This window comes from Gymnoscopelus braueri, assembly GCF_963280865.1.
Source record: "Gymnoscopelus braueri genome assembly, chromosome: 2".
NCBI lineage: Eukaryota > Metazoa > Chordata > Actinopteri > Myctophiformes > Myctophidae > Gymnoscopelus > Gymnoscopelus braueri.
The window spans coordinates 24738626-24757870 of record NC_137604.1 but is presented as its reverse complement, the minus strand read 5'-3'; the positions used below and the strand labels follow the sequence as shown (position 1 = coordinate 24757870).

General features: G+C 42.6%; 2 protein-coding genes across 2 annotated transcripts in view; one reads left to right on the top strand and one right to left on the bottom strand.

Annotated features, from left to right (window-relative positions):
- The window catches only part of LOC308104640 (uncharacterized protein), a 4246-nt gene extending 3390 nt beyond the window's left edge, over window positions 1-856 (top strand). Inside the window, exon 4 of the mRNA XM_080455100.1 lies at window positions 1-856. This exon is cut by the window's left edge and continues 60 nt beyond it. Coding sequence (XP_080311226.1) covers window positions 1-265 — 265 coding nt within the window. The 3' untranslated portion in view covers window positions 266-856.
- Window positions 857-12244: 11388 nt separating this feature from the next.
- grin2bb (glutamate receptor, ionotropic, N-methyl D-aspartate 2B-b) overlaps window positions 12245-19245 on the bottom strand; it is a gene marked incomplete at its 3' end in the record, with an annotated part of 90526 nt that continues 83525 nt past the window's right edge. Inside the window, exons 13-14 of the mRNA XM_080446582.1 lie at window positions 17809-18047; window positions 12245-14572 (exon numbers count right to left, since the gene is read on the bottom strand). Of these exons, the coding sequence (XP_080302708.1) occupies window positions 12245-14572; window positions 17809-18047 (2567 nt within the window). The remainder of the gene's footprint in view (window positions 14573-17808; window positions 18048-19245) is intronic.

Here is a 19245-nt window from a genome sequence, read left to right as displayed (position 1 = left end):
GCGCATCAACGAGCTCACCCATCGCCTAGCAACCCTGGAACCGTTCCTGCGTCGCCACGGCTACCGGGGGGAAGGGGAGGAGGCGAGGGGGGGCGCCATGGCTCTGGCCCCCCGCAACACCAGAGGCCAGGTAGCACGCTTATCCAAGAACCCGCCGAGGAACATGGTGAAGCTGACCCCACCAAAGGGTACACGAGTGGTCCGGAGGAAACGAGTGAGGGTCTTCAGGGATGGGGGCGCACGGGTGCTTCAGAGCGAGAGATAGATGGATCAATATATATAGATATTCACTGGAATGGAAGGATGGAATAGAATAGATGTAGGCTATTAGTGCACTGGTTCTCAAAGTGGGGTCCCAGGACCCCCAGGGGGCCCTTGAGGGGGTTTCAGGGGGTCCCCAGCAAAATTAGTTAATACAGCATCAAAATCAGTTTAACCACTTTATCACAATTTTATACATAAGAATGATAAGATATTTTATATTTTGGCACAATCTTTGCAGATGGGGGTCTGCGCCCAAATACAGAACAATTTGGGGCTCCTTGATATGAACATGTTTGAGAACCACTGCTTAGTGAATGGGTCTTTTGAAAGTTTTGTTGAATGTCAATAATAGAGAGAAATAGAGAAGTTGAAAGTATATAACCCAAACAGGTTTTGCTAATATTTAATGTATGAAATCTGATATTTGAATTGTACAGATTTTCCTTTTTTTCTTTCTTTTTGTAATGAATGTGAATTCTATGTTCACGCTGCTTCTCTTTTGAGATCAGGATATATGCAATATAAGCTTAGTTGTTTATCATGCAATTGAAGTGTTATAATGTCTTCATTAATAAACTGGGCTTGTACTTCAGACCATTTTGTCTGTTTAGATTGACAATATAATGGAAAGAAGACATTCCCATTTCCCATCAAGTGTTATACTGGGTTGACATCTAGTGACACAAATGCCATGGTTGACTACTTATTGCTGATCTTAGTAGATCTCTCATACAATCCTTAGTGCATGTGTATGCTGATTTATAACAGATTTCTACGTTATATTTGTATTAATATGTGCATTTGACTTTCTGAGAGGTTAGATCTTAGTTTAGTTTAGTCTATTTGGACATACATTTAAAACATATGATAAATCAAAATTAAAAAAGAGAACAATACATTTAATGGGAAGAAACGGAAATCAAAATCAAAACTTGATGTGCCGGAAAGGCCAAAAAACCCCAAAGGACTTGTCGGGGGGGCCTTCCTAATGAATGTCTTTAAAGCCCTCTCCAGACCAATCTGAGTCGGCCCGATTTTGGGCCGAATTGGCTTCGGGAAGCGTCGGCCAGTCGGTTAGGGGTCCGTCGGGGGGTCCGTCGGGACCTTTTCGGCCGACCCAGAGCCGACCGAACATGTTCAGCTTTTTAGCCGACTGGTAGCGCAGTGGCAGTGACAACAGAGGGCTGTCGGTGTTGCCAGATTATGTGAGAGAAACAAGCGACCATGTCTATGAAAACCTACATTCACTGTTTCTTGTTGTTGCTCCCAGAGAGAGAGAGAGATTGATTGATTTGCCCTACTTTTGCGCTGTGGTGATTGGGAGCAGGTGTGTAAATTTGTCCAGTGACGGAGTCACATGCATCCGTGTTTATGTATAAATATGTAATGCGCAAGTATGTAAACATGTCCTTCTGAGTGGGAGTTCAAGCATTGCATGAATAGGCTCGTAAAGCAGGGAGATAGTGACAGAGGAAGAGTGGTAGAGGGGGAGAGAAAGAGGGGGGAGAAAGAGAGAGAGAGAGAGAGGAGGGGAGAGAAAGAGAGAGGGGAGGAAGACAGAGAGAAAGTGGGTGAGAGAGAGGGAGATACCAGGAGCGAGGGAGAGAGAGGAACGGAGAAAGCGGGAGGGAGAAAGAAAGGGAGAGAGACGGAGAGAGAAACGGAGGGAGGGAGAAAGAGGGAGGTAAAAAGCGGCAGAGAGAGAAGGAAAGAAAGAAAGAGGGAGAGACAGAGGGAGAGAAAAAAGGGAGAGTGAAAGATTGAGAGAGAAAGAGCGAGCGAGAGATTGAGGAGACGGAAAGAGGGAGAGAGAACGAGCAATTAAGTGAATTGCTTTCACCTGCTGCTGCTGCTGCTGCTGCTGTGCGGAGTGTGCTACAGGGCATATCTCCGCCAAGCCAGGGTGACCTACCCAGGCTCATGAAATTCATATTCAGGCTAGTAGCCAATTAGAATGAAATCTTCAAAAACGGACTCATATACTGATACAGAACCATATATTGGCTATATATTATGGCTGTCGGGTGGAAATCTTGTATGTTCCTTTTTTATTATTATTTAAAAACAATTTAAAATCGTGAAAATAGCCAATCTACAAGCTGTAATTATTAATAATTAAGAAATACTATATTTTAAAGAGTGAAAAATCAACTAAAGTCATTATTAGTGCAAGTTCATTCACATTTCATTTGAATGAAAATAACTTGTGGGTAAAATACATTCTGTGAATCTAATGTGATTAATGTGACCGCTACTTCAGTCAGTGAAGTCCAGGGCTGAATGTGACATATTGAGACCTATATAACTAAATATTGGTCATTTGCCAACACATTATTTTGTGAAATAAATGGGTAATATTTCACAGATAGTTATACTATTCTTATAATATATTAAAATACAATCATCCTTAACCTTCAAGTTAAATGCATTATTTCCGTGGACTTAAAAATCATTTTTGGACTTAAAAATCTTTAGGCCGGGCAGGGCCTTTGTGCCCTCCAAAAAATTACAACACCAAAGGCCAAGTGGCCTTGCCCCTAAAATGACGAAATTCCAGGCTTGAATGCAATAGATGTACTCTGAGTCTGTTACAAGTAAAAGTCCGGAATTCAACATTTACTTGAGTAAAAGTACTAAAGTATTGGTATAAAAATGTACTTAAAGTACCAAAAGTAAAAGTACAAAAATGTTTGAAAATAGCAGATCTACAAGCTCAGAACGCGTGCATCGCAACACGTTGTGAGCTTGTAGATCTGCTATTTTCAAATAGCTTAAAAGTATAAAATAGGGCTAAAGTGGTTAATGTATGTTTCATAATGATTTATATCTGCAAAGTAACTAGTAACTAAACATTTCAAATAATTGTTGTGGAGTACAAGTATAGACAATTGGAAATACTCCAGTAAAGTAAAAGTACCTCAAAATTGTACTTAAGTACAGTACTTGAGTAAATGTACTAGTTACTTTACACCACTGCACGTCAGTGAAGAAAAAACGCTGGGAACATCCCTAAGTGGCTTTGCAGGGAAACAAGCCCAAAGTCGCTTATAATAAGCAGACCTGGCAACGCTGGCACGCTAAAAGTCTAATTAGCACATGAATGGCCAGTCGGCTGACAGACTTAAATGGCAACTTTTGCCAACCGAATACCAGTCTGTTGCAGTCTGGAGTAGTCTGCAATAGTCTGGACGAGTCTGTTTGGTGCGGAGTTGCCTTAAAGCTTAAGAACTAAGGTGTCGATGAAAATATGGGGAATATTCTATAACAACAATAATAACAATAATAATAGCATCAACAGAGCGGCCTATTTCACGAAACCTGGATTAGTGATAAACCGGGTTTAATGAGCTATCCTGGCTAAAATGATCCAGGATCAGCCATGAATCGGTTTCACGAAAGCTGAGTTATATCGGCAGATTAATTTAGCCAGTAAACCTGGATATGTTTATCCATGACTCGGTTTCACGAAATAAAATTGAAGCAATCCTACCATGGCAATTTAGCTGTGAAGTTAGCCTGGTCCGGACCAGGCTAACAGCCAAGCTTTATTAATCCAGTGCCTTGTTCTTCAAGTTTTGTGAAATAGCTGTTAGTCCAATGACTCCAATCGTAAACCAATGAGTTTTTCCACACTTATTCAATTCTTATGCGAAAATCGAAGATCTACAAGCCCGAAAAAAAACCATCTTATGGCGGCCGGGGGTCCACGGGGGGGTGGGGACCCTGTGGACCCCCAGACACCCGGCCCCCCCGGACCCCCGTGTACCCCCGTTGACCCCCAGCCTCCTGTGTACCCCTGGACCCCCGTTGACCCCCGTGTACCGGAAAATGAGAAAATGAGAATGAGAATTTAGAAATGAGAATGTTTATAATTATAATTCCAACATTAGGAACTTATGAGCTTGTAGATCTGTTATTTTTGTTATTTTTGTGAAAATGTGTGTTAATTTGTTAATCATTTTTTTTATTATTATAATTTTTTGCCTATAATGACACGCACAAAAATAAAAATAAAAAGTTTAGGGACGCCAGATATATAAAATAGCAGATCTACAAGTTCACAATGTGTCATGATCTGATCTGCTATTTTCGGCAAAGAGATTTGGTGCAGGAAAAAGAGTGTATAAAGAGGGATACTACATAGAGGGTTTAAGTGTTTAATAACAAATAACCTTTTATTTGTTATTAAGTATGCACTCCACTCTGCTGTACCACTGGAGGACGCCATGCTCTTGCCACAGGGTGTCAGGCATGCATTCTTCCATAATGTGATGTGACATTACACTGATTCATAGAGGCTTGATCTCTGTTTTCACTCAGCTGAAATCACGACTGGCCCCTCACTGAGCCAGCAGGGGGTGCCTATTTTCTGCTAACATTATTATATTGTTTGTTGTCGTGTGTGTGAGTGTGTGTGTGTGTGTGTGTGTGTGTGTGTGTGTGTGTGTGTGTGTGTGTGTGTGTGTGTGTGTGTGTGTGTGTGTGTGTGTGTGTGTGTGTGTGTGTGTGTGTGTGTGTGTGTGTGTGTGTGTGTGTGTGTGTGTGTGTGTGTGTGTGTGTGTTTGTGTGTGTGTCTGTGTGTAGTCCAAAATTGCAGCTCTAGAAGCTCACAAAGTGCTGCAACAGCTGCACGTTGTGAGCTTGTCTATTTTCGACACGCGACACCGTCATGCACCGGAATATGAATCGGGCTTGTCTTGTGTGTGCGTGTTGTGGGCACTGGGATCGAACTTTGGGCCTTAATTAAAACTTTGCCAAGTGTTTCTACAGCAACTAGTTTTCTCTGCTCTCTGTTCCCCATCTCTGACTCCACTTGTCATCCACGGGCCACGGCAGACTGAGGTGTAGATAGATAGAACCTTCTCCCACTTCTCCGCTTGCATCCACACGCTGTTCTGTCCTTTGTTACCATTTTGATTCCACATGAGCAAGTGTTTCATCCTCCTTTTTTTGTGTGGAAATCTTCATGACATCTCTCTCTATCAGTCTCTGTCATTTATTCTCTCCTTCTCTATCCCTTCTTTTCCACACCAGTATACAGTTTGTGTAGGTGTTAAGCCCAGGCTGTACTTTTCCATTTTGGTATTGTATGTTGATGCATTGTTGTTGCATCCAATCCAGTATGACGATGTAAGTGTAGGCTACTGTATACAAATCTCTCTCTCTCTCTCTCTCTCTCTCTCTCTCTCTCTCTCTCTCTCTCTCTCTCTCTCTCTCTCTCTCTCTCTCTCTTACTCTCTTACTCTCTCCCCATCCCTGGAAAAAGAGCCAGTTGCTAGGTAACGGTTAATTGTCAAGAAGTAGTTACATGTGTTGCAATGCATCCAGGGATTGTTGGGATTGTGTGTGGATGGGGGGTGAACACGCGAGGGGAGATAAGGGTGGGAATGAGCAATAGAAGGAGGAGAGAGAAAAAAAAGAGAAGTAAAGATAGAAATGCAGAAGAAAGGAGAGGGAGAAAGCAGAAAAGAAACAATAACACTGGAGGAGTTGGGTTTTTGAGACACAGGCGATGGAGGTAAAAGTGATTAAAAGATTAGACCGATCAAGACGCACACAATCCGGCCGTGCGCTCCGTCTTCTCCTTCCCTGTCAGCACTGTTTACCGCGCATGGCCATCATCCATCTCTGGGAGACACACAGGATCACACACACACACACACACACATATTGAATTCTCGCACCTGACCAAATCTAACAACATCAGTGTATGTATTTTGAATGAGTTGGCTTCTTTAAATAACCCTTGTTGCTGGACAAGACTTTCGGAAAGGAGAGCGAGAGTGAGAGTCTGAGAAGAGCGAGGGTTGTTTTGGTCGCCGGTGCCTTTCATCGCTGTTGAACACAGTTCACTGTGAATCTCCCCCCCCTTCCCTTCCCACTCTCTCCACCCTCTCTCTCTCTCTCTCTCTCTCTCTCTTTAAATCTCATTCTATTTTTCATTCTCTCTCTCCGTATCCTCCTACAAATGCAGGCTAAACCAATGTCTTGAATAACCTTGAGTCTTAAACCCACTGAGGAACAGTTAACCACTTAAGCCTAATTTATACTTCCTCGTACGGCGGTGTAGGATATGCTCAGGAGATCTTTTGGGGAGAATTTACGCCTATAATAAATGCCCAAAATAGGGAGGCCAGGGATAATGTGTGTTTAATGATGTTAAAAGGATATTTCACTTTCAAAACAAATTTGGGTCATTTTATCGTCTACTCTGGCTTTTGGGAGCACCCCGGACAGTTTTTAAGTTGCTTGATTCAGTATTTAGATTTTTGATATTCATTTCATCAGACACACCCCCTTCCTATACAAACCCATCTTAAAGGAGAATTCCGGACATTTTAAGTGTTATCTTTGATGTGTCGTTACTCACCTACCGACGTAAACAGTGGCATTGTTTATTTCCAGTTATTCCCCTGTCGTCATATTTTCAACCCCCTCCGTTGTCATAATGGGAGCGCGTGTCATAGGGAAATTCGTCTATTATAACCGATGCAAAGTTATTTTTTTCTCTACTACTACTCATTGTGGAGTCTTATGATAGTCAAACATGCAGTGAAAGTTCCTGAGAGGCTACCGCTAATGACGAACGAGCTAACGCTAGTTGCTTGTTTCTCTCCCAGAACCTGGCAACTTGGTGTTGCCATGTTGAGAAACAAGCAACTAGCGTTAGCTCGTTCGTCATTAGCGGTAGCCTCTCAGGAACTTTCACTGCATGTTTGACTATCATAAGACTCCACAATGAGTAGTAGTAGAGAAAAAAATAACTTTGCATCGGTTATAATAGACGAATTTCCCTATGACACGCGCTCCCATTATGACAACGGAGGGGGTTGAAAATATGACGACAGGGGAATAACTGGAAATAAACAATGCCACTGTTTACGTCGGTAGGTGAGTAACGACACATCAAAGATAACACTTAAAATGTCCGGAATTCTCCTTTAACTTCAAACTCTATTTTAAACATGTTAGATTCATCAGAAACACCCGTGCTTGGTTCTGGTGACTGATATTTGTCCTTCTAATGCGTAAGGACACTGTGTTTTTTCAATTACTTTTTTCTTTTATTTTTTGGAAAATGAAGACAATTAAATACAATTAACATTTTGTTTTAGATAAATGAAAAAGGTTATCAAACACGGCCCCTTACGTAGGAGGGCAGGATGAGTCACCAGAACCAAGGATGGGTGTATTTGATGAATCATGTTGAAAATTGAGTTTGAAGTTATAATGGGTTTGTATAGGAAGGGGGTGTGTCTGATAAAATGAATATCTAAATACTGAATAAAGCAACTTAAAAACTGTCCGGGGGGCTCACAAAGGCCTGAGTAGACAATTAAATGACCCAAAAATGTTTTGAAAGTGAAATATCCCTTTAATTACATCAAGTCCAAATGTAAATAGGGAAACTCATCTAAGAGCAGAGTCATGTTGTCCTTCTTTTCTGCCAAAGACCACAACAAATTACAAAATAACTGTCGAATCTTGTGAAGAAAAAGAGCAACATGACAAATGCTTTTGAGATTTCTCATTTTTTATTAATACTCAACACTTTGTTTATTACAAAGAGACCAAAGTATAATATTTCAGCACTCATTTCAACATTGATTGTGTGTTTAATTATCCCCATATTCAATGTTACTAAATGTTCAATCAAATTTGATTTACTGTCTTCACACATGTAATTTCTTTCCATACAAAAATGAGAGGGTGAACTAGATGTTTGTCATATGTACAATTTTCACAATCTGTACAGCTGTGAGATGGATAAGTTATTCTAAGTTGTGTGGAAACACATAAAATAAGAGTTATTCTGAGAAGAAAAAGAAGAAAATGCAATGTTCTATTGTGCTTTATGTCACTGGTTCTCAACATCGGGCCCAAAATGTTCTTAACACAGAACATTTTACAGTGTAGACTGAGGTTCCCAAAAACAAAGAAGGAAAAAAAAAGGTACCATTTGTACCCTCTTGGAGTTACAGACCCTTGAGGATCAATTTGGACACCTGGTGGGCCCTGGACCTGATTTTGAGAAACAGTGCTTTATATGTTCCAAATCAGGGATGGTGCTGTGATGGTGCTGTAGTGTTTTTGACAAAACAACTTCCCTGGTCACTGACTAAATCAGAAGAAATAAAAAAACACATTGAAAACCTTTCATTAGTTTTTACTGCTTTAAATGCACACACTATCTTTTATGAATACAATAAAGAATTGCACATATCGCGGCCTCAAACCATTACAAAAACAATTTTGCAGGGGAATCCTCCAAATCAAACATGTATCTTAAATAGATAATTTTGTACATTTTTTTTATCAAAACTCTGTGAGTGGGAGGTAAATTACTTATATACAGCATTATAATACATACAGAGTACAATCCTCTCGTAATTTTGGATTGTACTGTGTATAATCAGTAAACAGTTATATCTCTCACACCCATTCTCTGTCTCTCTTCCACACGAGTACACACACAGAGGTAATCAAGCGTATGTATTCAGGCACAGACAATGACAGAAAGAATAAAACAATACTGTGAGGTTCAAAGGAAGAAATATAAGTATTTGAAATGAGAACGGGTGTGGTTTCATTAATGACAAAGAATGCAGAAATCAAGAACTCAATCTCATTCACAGGCCTTTACACAAAATATCAAGAAAAACCTTACTTAATCTTCTTACAAATTGTTCTTCTTTTAACACTGACAATAACATTGTTTGCTACCCTAGTGAAAAATCCAGTTTAATCACTTTTGACGTATTTGAGTATAGCCAAAATTTGGTATGTGATAAATTGTTGTATTCTCTTGCACAAACAAGTACAAACACCTACAGTACTACATGGATCAGAATCAATGAAATTGTTAAAACTCCAAATATTCAAATATCATTCAAAATCACCCACTTTGGGCTGAAAGAGTAAGAGAGAGAACAGGAAAAAGAAAGAAAGAAAGAAAAAATAAATAATAGTATACAGCACATGCAAGTCCTTACAAACACTAGTATCATACATACTGACTTGTCAACCAGGAACGGGAAAATCTTCAAAAGGTTAGATTGGGTGTACAAGAATGTAAATAAGAAATCCATTAAGACAGATTGTGCTTAGATCATAACATTTGGTTGGCAATGCAATGCAATAAAAAGTATTTGAAACATAATACGTTCAGAGACGGCTGAATTCCAAGTGATGTCCTGAATAGTTCCATTACAATGCTTTGATGGGAGTGAGGGATCAGAGTCACAGAGTAAACAATAGTATAATTACAGCATTATTTGTATAATCTATACCTCTGTGAAACAGCATGGCGGACCTGTGTGTGATCTTAAGTGGCTTTGATGTGCAGCACTGAGATTAATTCACTGCCAAGGGAAATGTTTCCACTCAGCTCAATGTCTGAACTCTTACTCAGGACACATTTTGTATTAACCCCTTCTCTCTGTTTCATATCCTTCACAGTAAAATCATCACTGTAACGGGTCCTTTTGGTTGCATTTGTACACTCTCAGAGTTAAATGAACACAATATTTTACAGTGTACTGACACTCCACAACGCACACAATCTTACCCAGGACCTCAAACTTGGAACAAGAAGAAAGACACACTAATTCTTCCCTTTGTCAAACTCTTTCATCAAATCCTTAGTATACATATTTCTACATTACAGTTTTAATCCTATGAGCAGAATGTTCCAGATATATACCTTGATAGTTTCCGTTTGAGTTAAACGCGTTGTGAGAAAGGCTGTTTATGTTTGACAGTGCAGAGTGAGTTAGTGGGATCCTGGCTGTCGGTATGGATCTGTAAGTGGAATTATGTAGCTTTGATTTAGGTAGTATACAACATTGTTGTGAATGTGTGTGTTGGGGGCTGAGGGGTGATCAATATAAACGGTAAGTTATAAATCATATATAAATAAGTTATAATAATTACTAATTTCTTGCCATTTATTCTCTTATAGTAATAATGTGCAGCACTTGATTCACCTCCACTCTCTCTTTCCTCAAATATGATCTTCTACTACAGCTGGCAAAGCTTTATAGCCATAGTCATGAAATAATGAACACGCCAGACTGTTCATCCCAGCAATAGAGACCTCTCTCCCACAGTCCATTGTGGCCGTGTCCTGACAGGTAAACTGTAATTTGAACAAAACCCAATGGAATGCAATGAGAGGACCATGCAGGCATAAAAGGTGATTTACCTATATTTAGTGCTCAGAGCTTAATTGAAAAAAGACCAACCAAAGTATAATGTGTTATTGATGATATAAACTAGCAATTACTGTCCTTGCTTTGCACTTTTCTCTACAGGCTGATTTTAAGGACGAAGGGTATTTGTCATTAGGGTGCTTTGGCTTTGACCCTCACAAGGCTGATCATGTGTTGCTTGTAAAGCTGCTGGGAATGTAGGAGGATTGATTATGAACCTTATTCAACTGCTGAAATAACGTAACCTAACATCTCCATTCTGGAGGGAACGTTCACAGAAAATAGCCGATCTACAAGCTCACAAGGCGTTGCGTTGTGAGCTTTTAAAGAGTTTCGGCGAAGAGATTTGGTATAGAGGGGGAAAATAGAGTGCACCAAGTGCCAACTCAGGTCCATTTTACTAAGTATAGAGGGTCCAAGTGGTTAAGTTGATGTGTGTTCTGAAGGGCATCAGCCAGATGCCTATAAAATGTGAAGAAAAACTTTGTTTTTCTTCACACCCTTACTGTGACATTCACTCTGTATGCCAAGACCTTTTTAGATGGATATTCACGTTTCTTGGATATGATACGCAAATAAGGAATTAGTGGCATAATTCACTCAATTGCTTACAGATGGGCCTGTCCATAAATAGAAACGCTCTTGTTTGAAGATCATTGTGAATCCTATAAGGCACATCCAGCTCTAAATGTGAGATCTACTCCATACTGCCAGGCAATAAATAAATAAATAATAAAATAAGAGGAAAATGGCAAATCAGTATGAGGCTGCGGTTTCCGCAGCTGTGATTATAAAAAAACCCTCCTTTGCATTAAGTACACAAATGTACTCAGCAGGTCATGCCTTTCACATACACTTCACAGCACTCCAACAAAAGAAAATAAACAATTCAAACATGGAGAAAGAATTTATAATAATAAAGAAGAAAGTCCACATTACAGGAACCCCAAAAAGATCTATTCTAGTTTTAATTTTGGACTGTCAAATATTCTATCCATCTCCTGTAATATTGGTAATCTAGCAAAGAATCAACATTGGTACAAATATATAACAACATGAACTATTTGAATAAATAAAATAAAAATAAAAACAAGCCCAAACTGATCATCATAAACATCGGAATCATAATCAATAGCATTATTAACATTATCAATAAAAATTGTATTTAATTTACCCTGTTACTTCAACAAAAGCGTTCTCATTCATGATTGTATTTCCGTTGCTAAGCAAAACGTTTCTTTTGGTGCACGGAACGGCAGAAGGGAGGGAATGACAATAAGGGTGTGAAGGAGAGCAGAGATGGAAGATTTTATCTTTTTCTTTCCCCTCCATTCCTCTCTCCCTTCCCATCTTCCTCTGAGTCTCAGAGAGCAGCAGCAGTATCTACTCTCTCCCAAAAAAAAGAAGAAATAGACTTCACCAAAGCTTAGTCTGGTTCATTGTCCAACTTCTCTCCATTTCAGTGGCATGAGACCAACATACAGAATACAGAATATATGGTCTTCCTAGAGGAAAGCCATCAGCCTACTCTGCCTCTCGTTTTTCCTCACTTCCTCTGTTCTTTTCTCCACATCCTCCATCTGTCATTATCTCTTGTCTCTCAAAAGTCAAACTGATTCTGGACAGCTTTTCATGAATATGTCTCTCATTTTCCCCACCCTGTAGATCTCTCTCTCTCTCTCTCTCTCTCTCTCTCTCTCTCTCTCTCTCTCTCTCTCTCTCTCTCTCTCTCTCTCTCTCTCTCTCTCTCTCTCTCACTATCTTTCCTCTTAGACGTCAGACTCAATGCTGGAGAGCTTTTCATAAACGTGTCCATTGCTGGCACCGTTGAAAGGTCTTTGTCCCTGCCCCAGGCCTAATGCGTCCCTACCACCTGGAAGTAACTTGCTGGTCCCATGGTTCCCCATGGGTCCTCCCACCCCACCCAGACATAGCTCTTTGGGGAACCTGGGGGCCACATTGGACATCACCCCAGCGGTGGCTGACGCTGGCAAATAGGACGCTGCTCCCATGGAGCCATGGAAGTCCCCTCCTCCTCGGCTGTTGTTGAGTAGCTGCTGCTGCTGATGTTGCTGCGTCTGTGGCTTTTTGAAGTAGTACGGTTTGGCACCGTGTAAAAGACACTGGTCATCACCGAAGGTTGGGATGAAGGGGTTCTGGTTCACCTTATCTGGGTAGAGAGATTTAGACAAGGAGTAAGTCCCGGCCCCCCTGCTGCCACCACCACCTCCACCTCCACCACCACCACCACCACCACCACCACCGCCCCCACCTCCCATCATAGCTCTATCTCTGTCCCTCAGGTCTCTCTCCCCAACCGATCGCCGGTGCAACCCCCCGTCGCTTCCACGGAATGAACTGAATTTGGGGGATTTTGCCCTTTCCCCACTATCACCACCGCCAGCATACCTCTCAAACATGTGGGCATAGGGGCTGGGGCCCTCCATGAAACGATCTCTGTCTTTCAAGCTCACACTTCGGGATTGGGGGAGCTGCCCACCGATACCCCCGCCTGCTCCTCCCATGCGGCTAGCCCCTTCCCTCTGCAGGTCTACAAACGTATCATAGGAGTGCTGCCTCCGCAAGACCCTCCCCCCTGGCCCTAACTTCCTGCGCTGTGTCTGAGTTTGGGACTGGCTAACCCCTACGCCACTCTTCCCACCTCTAAACACAAGGTTATTGTCTTCGCTGATGTTGTAGAGATTGCTTGGTTGTTTCTTACAGGACTCACACCGTTTACTGCCAGCGGAGCTGGGGCGAGTGGTGCCGCCTCCCCCGTGGTGAGCTAGGCCATGGCAGTTATGACACTCCCAGTCGCCCCCAGCTATGCCCCCCCCTCCTATCCCAGGACCACCCTTCTCCCAGCAGGTGTGAGCCTGCTGCCCTGCTGCCACTGAGCCAAGCCCGCTCTTACACTCGGACTTCTTGCTTTTACCTTTCAAGAAGTCCTCCACGGGAACTAAGCTCTTACAGATACCGCCACCACTACCACTGCCAACGCCACTTCCTCCGCCTCCACCCTCCTGCTCCCACTTGGCCTTGCCCTCCTTGGAGCGGAACTGGTCCGCATAGAAATCCCTAAGGTTATCTTTTTCTTTGCGGAACAAGTAAGGTGAAGAATTACCCCCTCCTCCTCGCTTCCGCTCCACGGGTGGCGAGGCCGAGCGGTGTGCCATGGGACCGTGAGGGAAGTGGTGGTGTACGGTGTGGTGGTGGGGTCTCCTCCTGAGGCCGCTCAGCTCTATCTCGTCCTGCTCCCGTCTGCACTTGGCCGAGGCTGGCCGCTTTTTCAGACTGTCCCTGTACTGCTTACGCCTCTTGGCGCCCTCCAGGTTGCCGTAGGTGACGGTGTGCGTGGAGATATCCGACGCATCGGAGCGGATGTTTCCGTCATCGCCACCCGAGCCTCCCCCAACCCCGCCTCCACCGCAGTACCTGTCTTCACCCCCGATGAGCCCCATGCTGGACGTGCCTCCTTTGAAAGAGAACCTGCCGTAGACATTGTTTGCCTTGAACCCCGCCTGGCCAGAGCCCGCAGGGGCATGGCCGGCAATCAGGTCAAACTTATTGGTGTTCCGTAGGGTCATGGAGCCACGGGGCTGGGTGGTGAAGATGGGTGCTACCCCTCCCCCTAAGCTGTCACAATCGAACATCCCACCCTCCAACGAGCTAGCGCTGCCTAAACTACGCGGCCTATTAGGCGGGGGTCCGGACATACCCAGAGCAGGGTGGTGGTGCAGGTAATGATCCTGGTACAGGTTGCTGTCCTTCAGGGGCAAGTTGCCAAAAGTCCTCTCCACCTCGCCGATGTAGTCACTGAACATGTTGTCTTTGCAGTCTACTGGATGGCCCGCCAGGCTACGCCGGCGCTCCTGGATGTCGTAGATAGTCGAATCGCGGCCGCCATGGCCATAGTCCAGGGCAGCGTGTGGCGAACCGTTAACGCCCGGGATGGCAGTCATGTCCTTGGCAGTGCGGAGCAGCCGCAGGATGTTGGAGTGAGTGTTGTTCATCATGTTCATGTTCATTGTCGCTGAGGGGGAGTCCGTGGTGGACTTTTCCTCAATCTGCACCCCATGGATGCAGCTCCAGATACCCTGGAGGGAGGGAACAGGACAGGAGCAGGGAAACAGAGAAAGAGAGAGAGAGAGAGAGAGACAAGGCATAAGAGGAAGTGAAGAGCAGAGACAGGAAGTTATGGCCAGTGTATGCAACCAGTGAGAGGAGAACAAGCGAACAACAGTCAAACAGAGATAGAGAAGTGACGTGTGATAGGGGAGAGGTTCGGGAGGTGGTAACACAGAGTTAAGGACCAAATTGGATTCAGCAGGATAGAGGGAGAATGAGACAGCCACACAAACAGACACATAAAGACAGATCAACCAACCAGCCGTCAGTTAAAGGGACAGACAGAGAGCAAGAGAGAGGCAGACAGAGATTGAAGCAGAGAGGGATTAATGCATTTCCCTGTTCTGTCTGACCACACACTATTAAACAGTAATAGGAGTTGAGTTAATAACCCATCTAAAAAACTACCGGATCTTCCTGTGCATGCTCAGTTTACAGGAGAGCAGAAATAACTTAAAATAACTGAAATACAAGATTCAGAATCTTCAAATTATACTTTATCATTCAAGGAAATGCATCACATCTTGAAAGCTAGCTGGATGCATTTAGTGATATCAGAGCATGAGTCAAAGCTATTTAAAATGTCAGTGTCCATGTGTGTTGATGTGATTTTCTTCCAACGACACCGACCAGCAAGCCGTGGGCATTCAGTACAATACAAAATTCAGGACGCTCTTATGAAACTTGCGCACATGCAAATTGGCATGGGCCGAATCTGTGCTTGATGGCTTAATTAAATAAGCAGGACTTTGAAGAGATGACGGCTTGACGGAGAAGTCAAACATACGTGTTTAAATGGCAGCTGAAGGGTTGTGTGGCTGAGTACGATAGCCAAATCCAAAAGGTCAGGGGCACAGTACCCGTCAGCCAGCATGCAGGCCAACATTCCTCAAAGGCGTCAACTTGTCACACAATGTTTCTGTGTCTGTCACATAGTCACTGTCCCTGTCTCCGAGCCGCATTCATGAATCTGAATCTATAACTCTCTCTTTTATGCTTCCATTCTTTGTCGTTTCTGTCTGTCTCTCTTATCTCCATCGCTGGACATTCTGCTGAGCGGCAGACGCCCCGATGGGATTGTCTCTCTTATCTCTTGTCTGTAGCGACTATGGCTGCCGGGAATGGTAATAGAACAGAGGTTACCGGCACGCCAGCACATCCATTCTTTTCTACGCTCCCGCTTCCTGTTCGTGGCTTTTTTCCCTTATCATTCCTCACTATAACTGATCACGTTTTCCCACTCTCTATTTTATTAGACTCTTCAAGTCTCTCACCACTTGTTCTTCCCTATAGTCTCCCTATATGTGTGCAGGTTACTTGAGAGCCATACTGTCTCCAAATCATTTCTCCTCACTCCCACCTCAACTTGAGTGTTAAACCAGGCATGGAAAGTGTAATGGAGTATTGGAAATCACCTGCCATGGGAAATAAATGTAATAGCAGGAACTCTTGAATAGTGTAGCTAAATGGATACTGTGATGCAACTGACAAATCAAATCTGCCTCATGTGTGTCTGAGCTAATAAGTAGTGAATCAGAATGTCTGCAAAATGTAGGAACCTGTTAGAGGTTAAAAATAAGTGTTAATGGACTTAATGGACATATTATGGTGACTTCATACTGCTTCATACTGCATTTACGTATTTTGATGTTTGAGAGGATAATATCTGTGCTAGACCTTTATAGTGCACAGGCTTTGATTTTGAATTTGAGAAAATAGGAAGTAGGTATTTCAATGTGATCTTTGCATGGGTAATTGCCAAGGAAGGGTCTTTGTGAGAAGAGTGGTGGAGGCATGCTTACATGGTAAAAGATTTTCCGTATGAATGAAAGGTTTTTGTTTTTATTTATGTTTGAGCACCTGGCTGATAAAGGCACACGTTCTTAGTATTCTATGCTCCATGCTCTACTGTATGTATTTCATGAACCATTAGATCAGAGAGCATCATGACATTCAGCCCGGGACGCTATTGAGTGATTGGATGAAACACACGGCTGTGTAAAAGCAAATGGATGAGATGGAGAATTCTTTCTTTGGTATGATGGACAAAATCCACTCAAAAGTCTGAAATTGGTAGCTACAAATAGAGGGAGATGGCATGCGATGTATGGATGAAATGCACTCAAAACTCATGTTGTGCTCTTTTATGTTGATGTGCCAATGAAAATGTATTGATGTAGCTTTTGTCAAGCCACTCAGCTACAGCACATGGTGAAAAAAATCTCTTTAGTGAACAGAAAATACATTTTTGGGACAGGATACCAATTTGATCCAATCAGGAGAGAAAACTCATACAGGATACAGGATTAACAAGTGAAATTGGAAGTGTTAATACAAAAAGGAGAAAAAGCAGTCAGAATTGCAACTGGAACAAATAAAATAAATGATCTTTGTGGAATTTTCTCTCCTGATTGGATACAATTTGTACATTAAAATTATTATAATGTATTACAACTATGAGAATTATAATACAATATGATCCTGGTCAGAAGAAGTCAGCAAGTGAACGGTATTTATGAAGTATTAGGATACCTGACCTCATCAATCACTAACAAATAGCTTTATGATGTGTTATAATTATTGTTATAAAGCATTATGAGTGCTTAACTGTAATTATAATATAGTGTAATTATATACATATTATTTGTATTACAATTAGGAATATCTTCAGATTTAGAAACCAACAGGTGAACATATGGCGCTGTCTGATAACCAAGCTAGGTTGCAATCCTTGCAAATGTAATTATGCCACAAGAAACTGTATGTTGGCACTTCCATCCTTAACATAAAACAGTGTGAATGTGACCCGTATGAATGACAGGATTTTATTGCATCAGCAGCATCAGAACATGTAGTGGGAATTCTCAAGAGTCGATATCGTTGGCTTTGCTAGAATAATTTTGCTGGCACTGTTCACTGATACACCATTGAACTCAATTAGCTTCGACATATTTTGCAACGTTATGTATTTTATTTCATGGTCATATTGGATTTGCGATACAAGTAAAGGTAAGAATAGTTTTTTGGAGGTTCTTTGACTTCTATGACAGCCTGTGCTGAAATGCCACAGGTGAATCATTTTACCCCCATGACTGACTCTATACATGTGAATGACGGCCGGTGGTCTCGAAACCCTTTGCTGTATTTTTTTGTCAGAACTAATGTCAGCTTTAGCAAAATAAATAAATAAATAATGTAAACATACCCTGCTGATGGAGAAGGTAAAAGCCGGCTTGCCCGTACAGACCCCCATGAAACAGAAGCGTAACTGCCAGTAGAACAAGTGCTCGGAGATGAAGGTGATTAGAGACAAAGCCATTGCAGCCCCCAGCATGTAAAAGACCCCTGCCATGTTGTCCACGTCCAGTTGGCTGGACATCACCTCGTTCTTCTCATTATGACAGATCCCAGTCAGCCACATAGCCTCCAGCTCCTCCATTTCCCCTGGAAAATGGAGACGAGAGGCAAGAAAAAAAGGTTATTGTGTGTGTGTGTGTGTGTGTGTGTGTGTGTGTGTGTGTGTGTGTGTGTGTGTGTGTGTGTGTGTGTGTGTGTGTGTGCGTGCGTGCGTGCGTGTGCGTGCGTGCGTGCGTGCGTGTGTGTGTGTGTGTGTGCATGCGTGTGTGTACTTCTATTACTTTGTGAAGGCCAAATGTACAACAGCAGTGGCAACACAGAAATGTGTGGGGAGGAATTAATTGGCACAACGACTAAATTGGGGAGGAACAAGGGGCAAAACATAATTGGCTAACTTAAAGTATCTATCTATCTATCTATCTATTAATTCACAAAACCTGAACCTGTCTGTCTGTCTGTCTGTCTGTCTGTCTGTCTGTCCCGGGCATAACTCAGGCGCCGCCCGAAAGAACGGCCACTTGCTGTGTGTCTGTATCTGTCTAATATCTTTATCTGTCTGTCAGCGGGTCTGCTGAATCTCTGTATGTGTGTGTGGGGGAATGTGGGCAGCCACAGATCAGCCAACCTGACCCGTCGGCTTCACTGATTGGCTGCATAACTTATAGCCGTTTGTCAATATAAGTGGCAGCGTGTACAATGTGCTCACCATGGTTGAAGGAAGCTGCAGCGAACGAAAGCAGCGGCGCAAAGAGAAACACAATGTACGCAGAGCTGACAATGGGTGCAACGAGTGCATCAAATTAAAGGAGTATGGAATGTGTATTCCCAACCTGCATCGTTCCCGACTTGCATGGCCCCTGAGTAGGTAATGGTCTAGTATAAAGAAAAATAAGGCAAATGATCCATAGAGACAGAGAGTGAAAATTATAAAATAAACATGGCCATTACCTTAAGTTCTTTATGGCTTGCTTTCTCCTCCCTACACTGACCCCCTGTAAACGCCCACACAATGGAACAAGGTAGACAGACAGATACAGAGATCTCCATATATGGGCACAAAAGGGACACAGATAGTCGAGATAGATGGGAACAATGGGTACTCTGACAAAGCCCCCGACACAGTATGACTCAGACATATCGGTCGGATCGGCGATGCGACGTAGGTGTGAGGGCGGCGTAGCAATGTTTGCCTCTGAGACGTAGTGGAGAAGTACAAAGTGTCGAAAAATGGAAATACTCATGTCAAGCAAATACTTGTGTAAAGTAAAAGTAACGTAAAGTAATA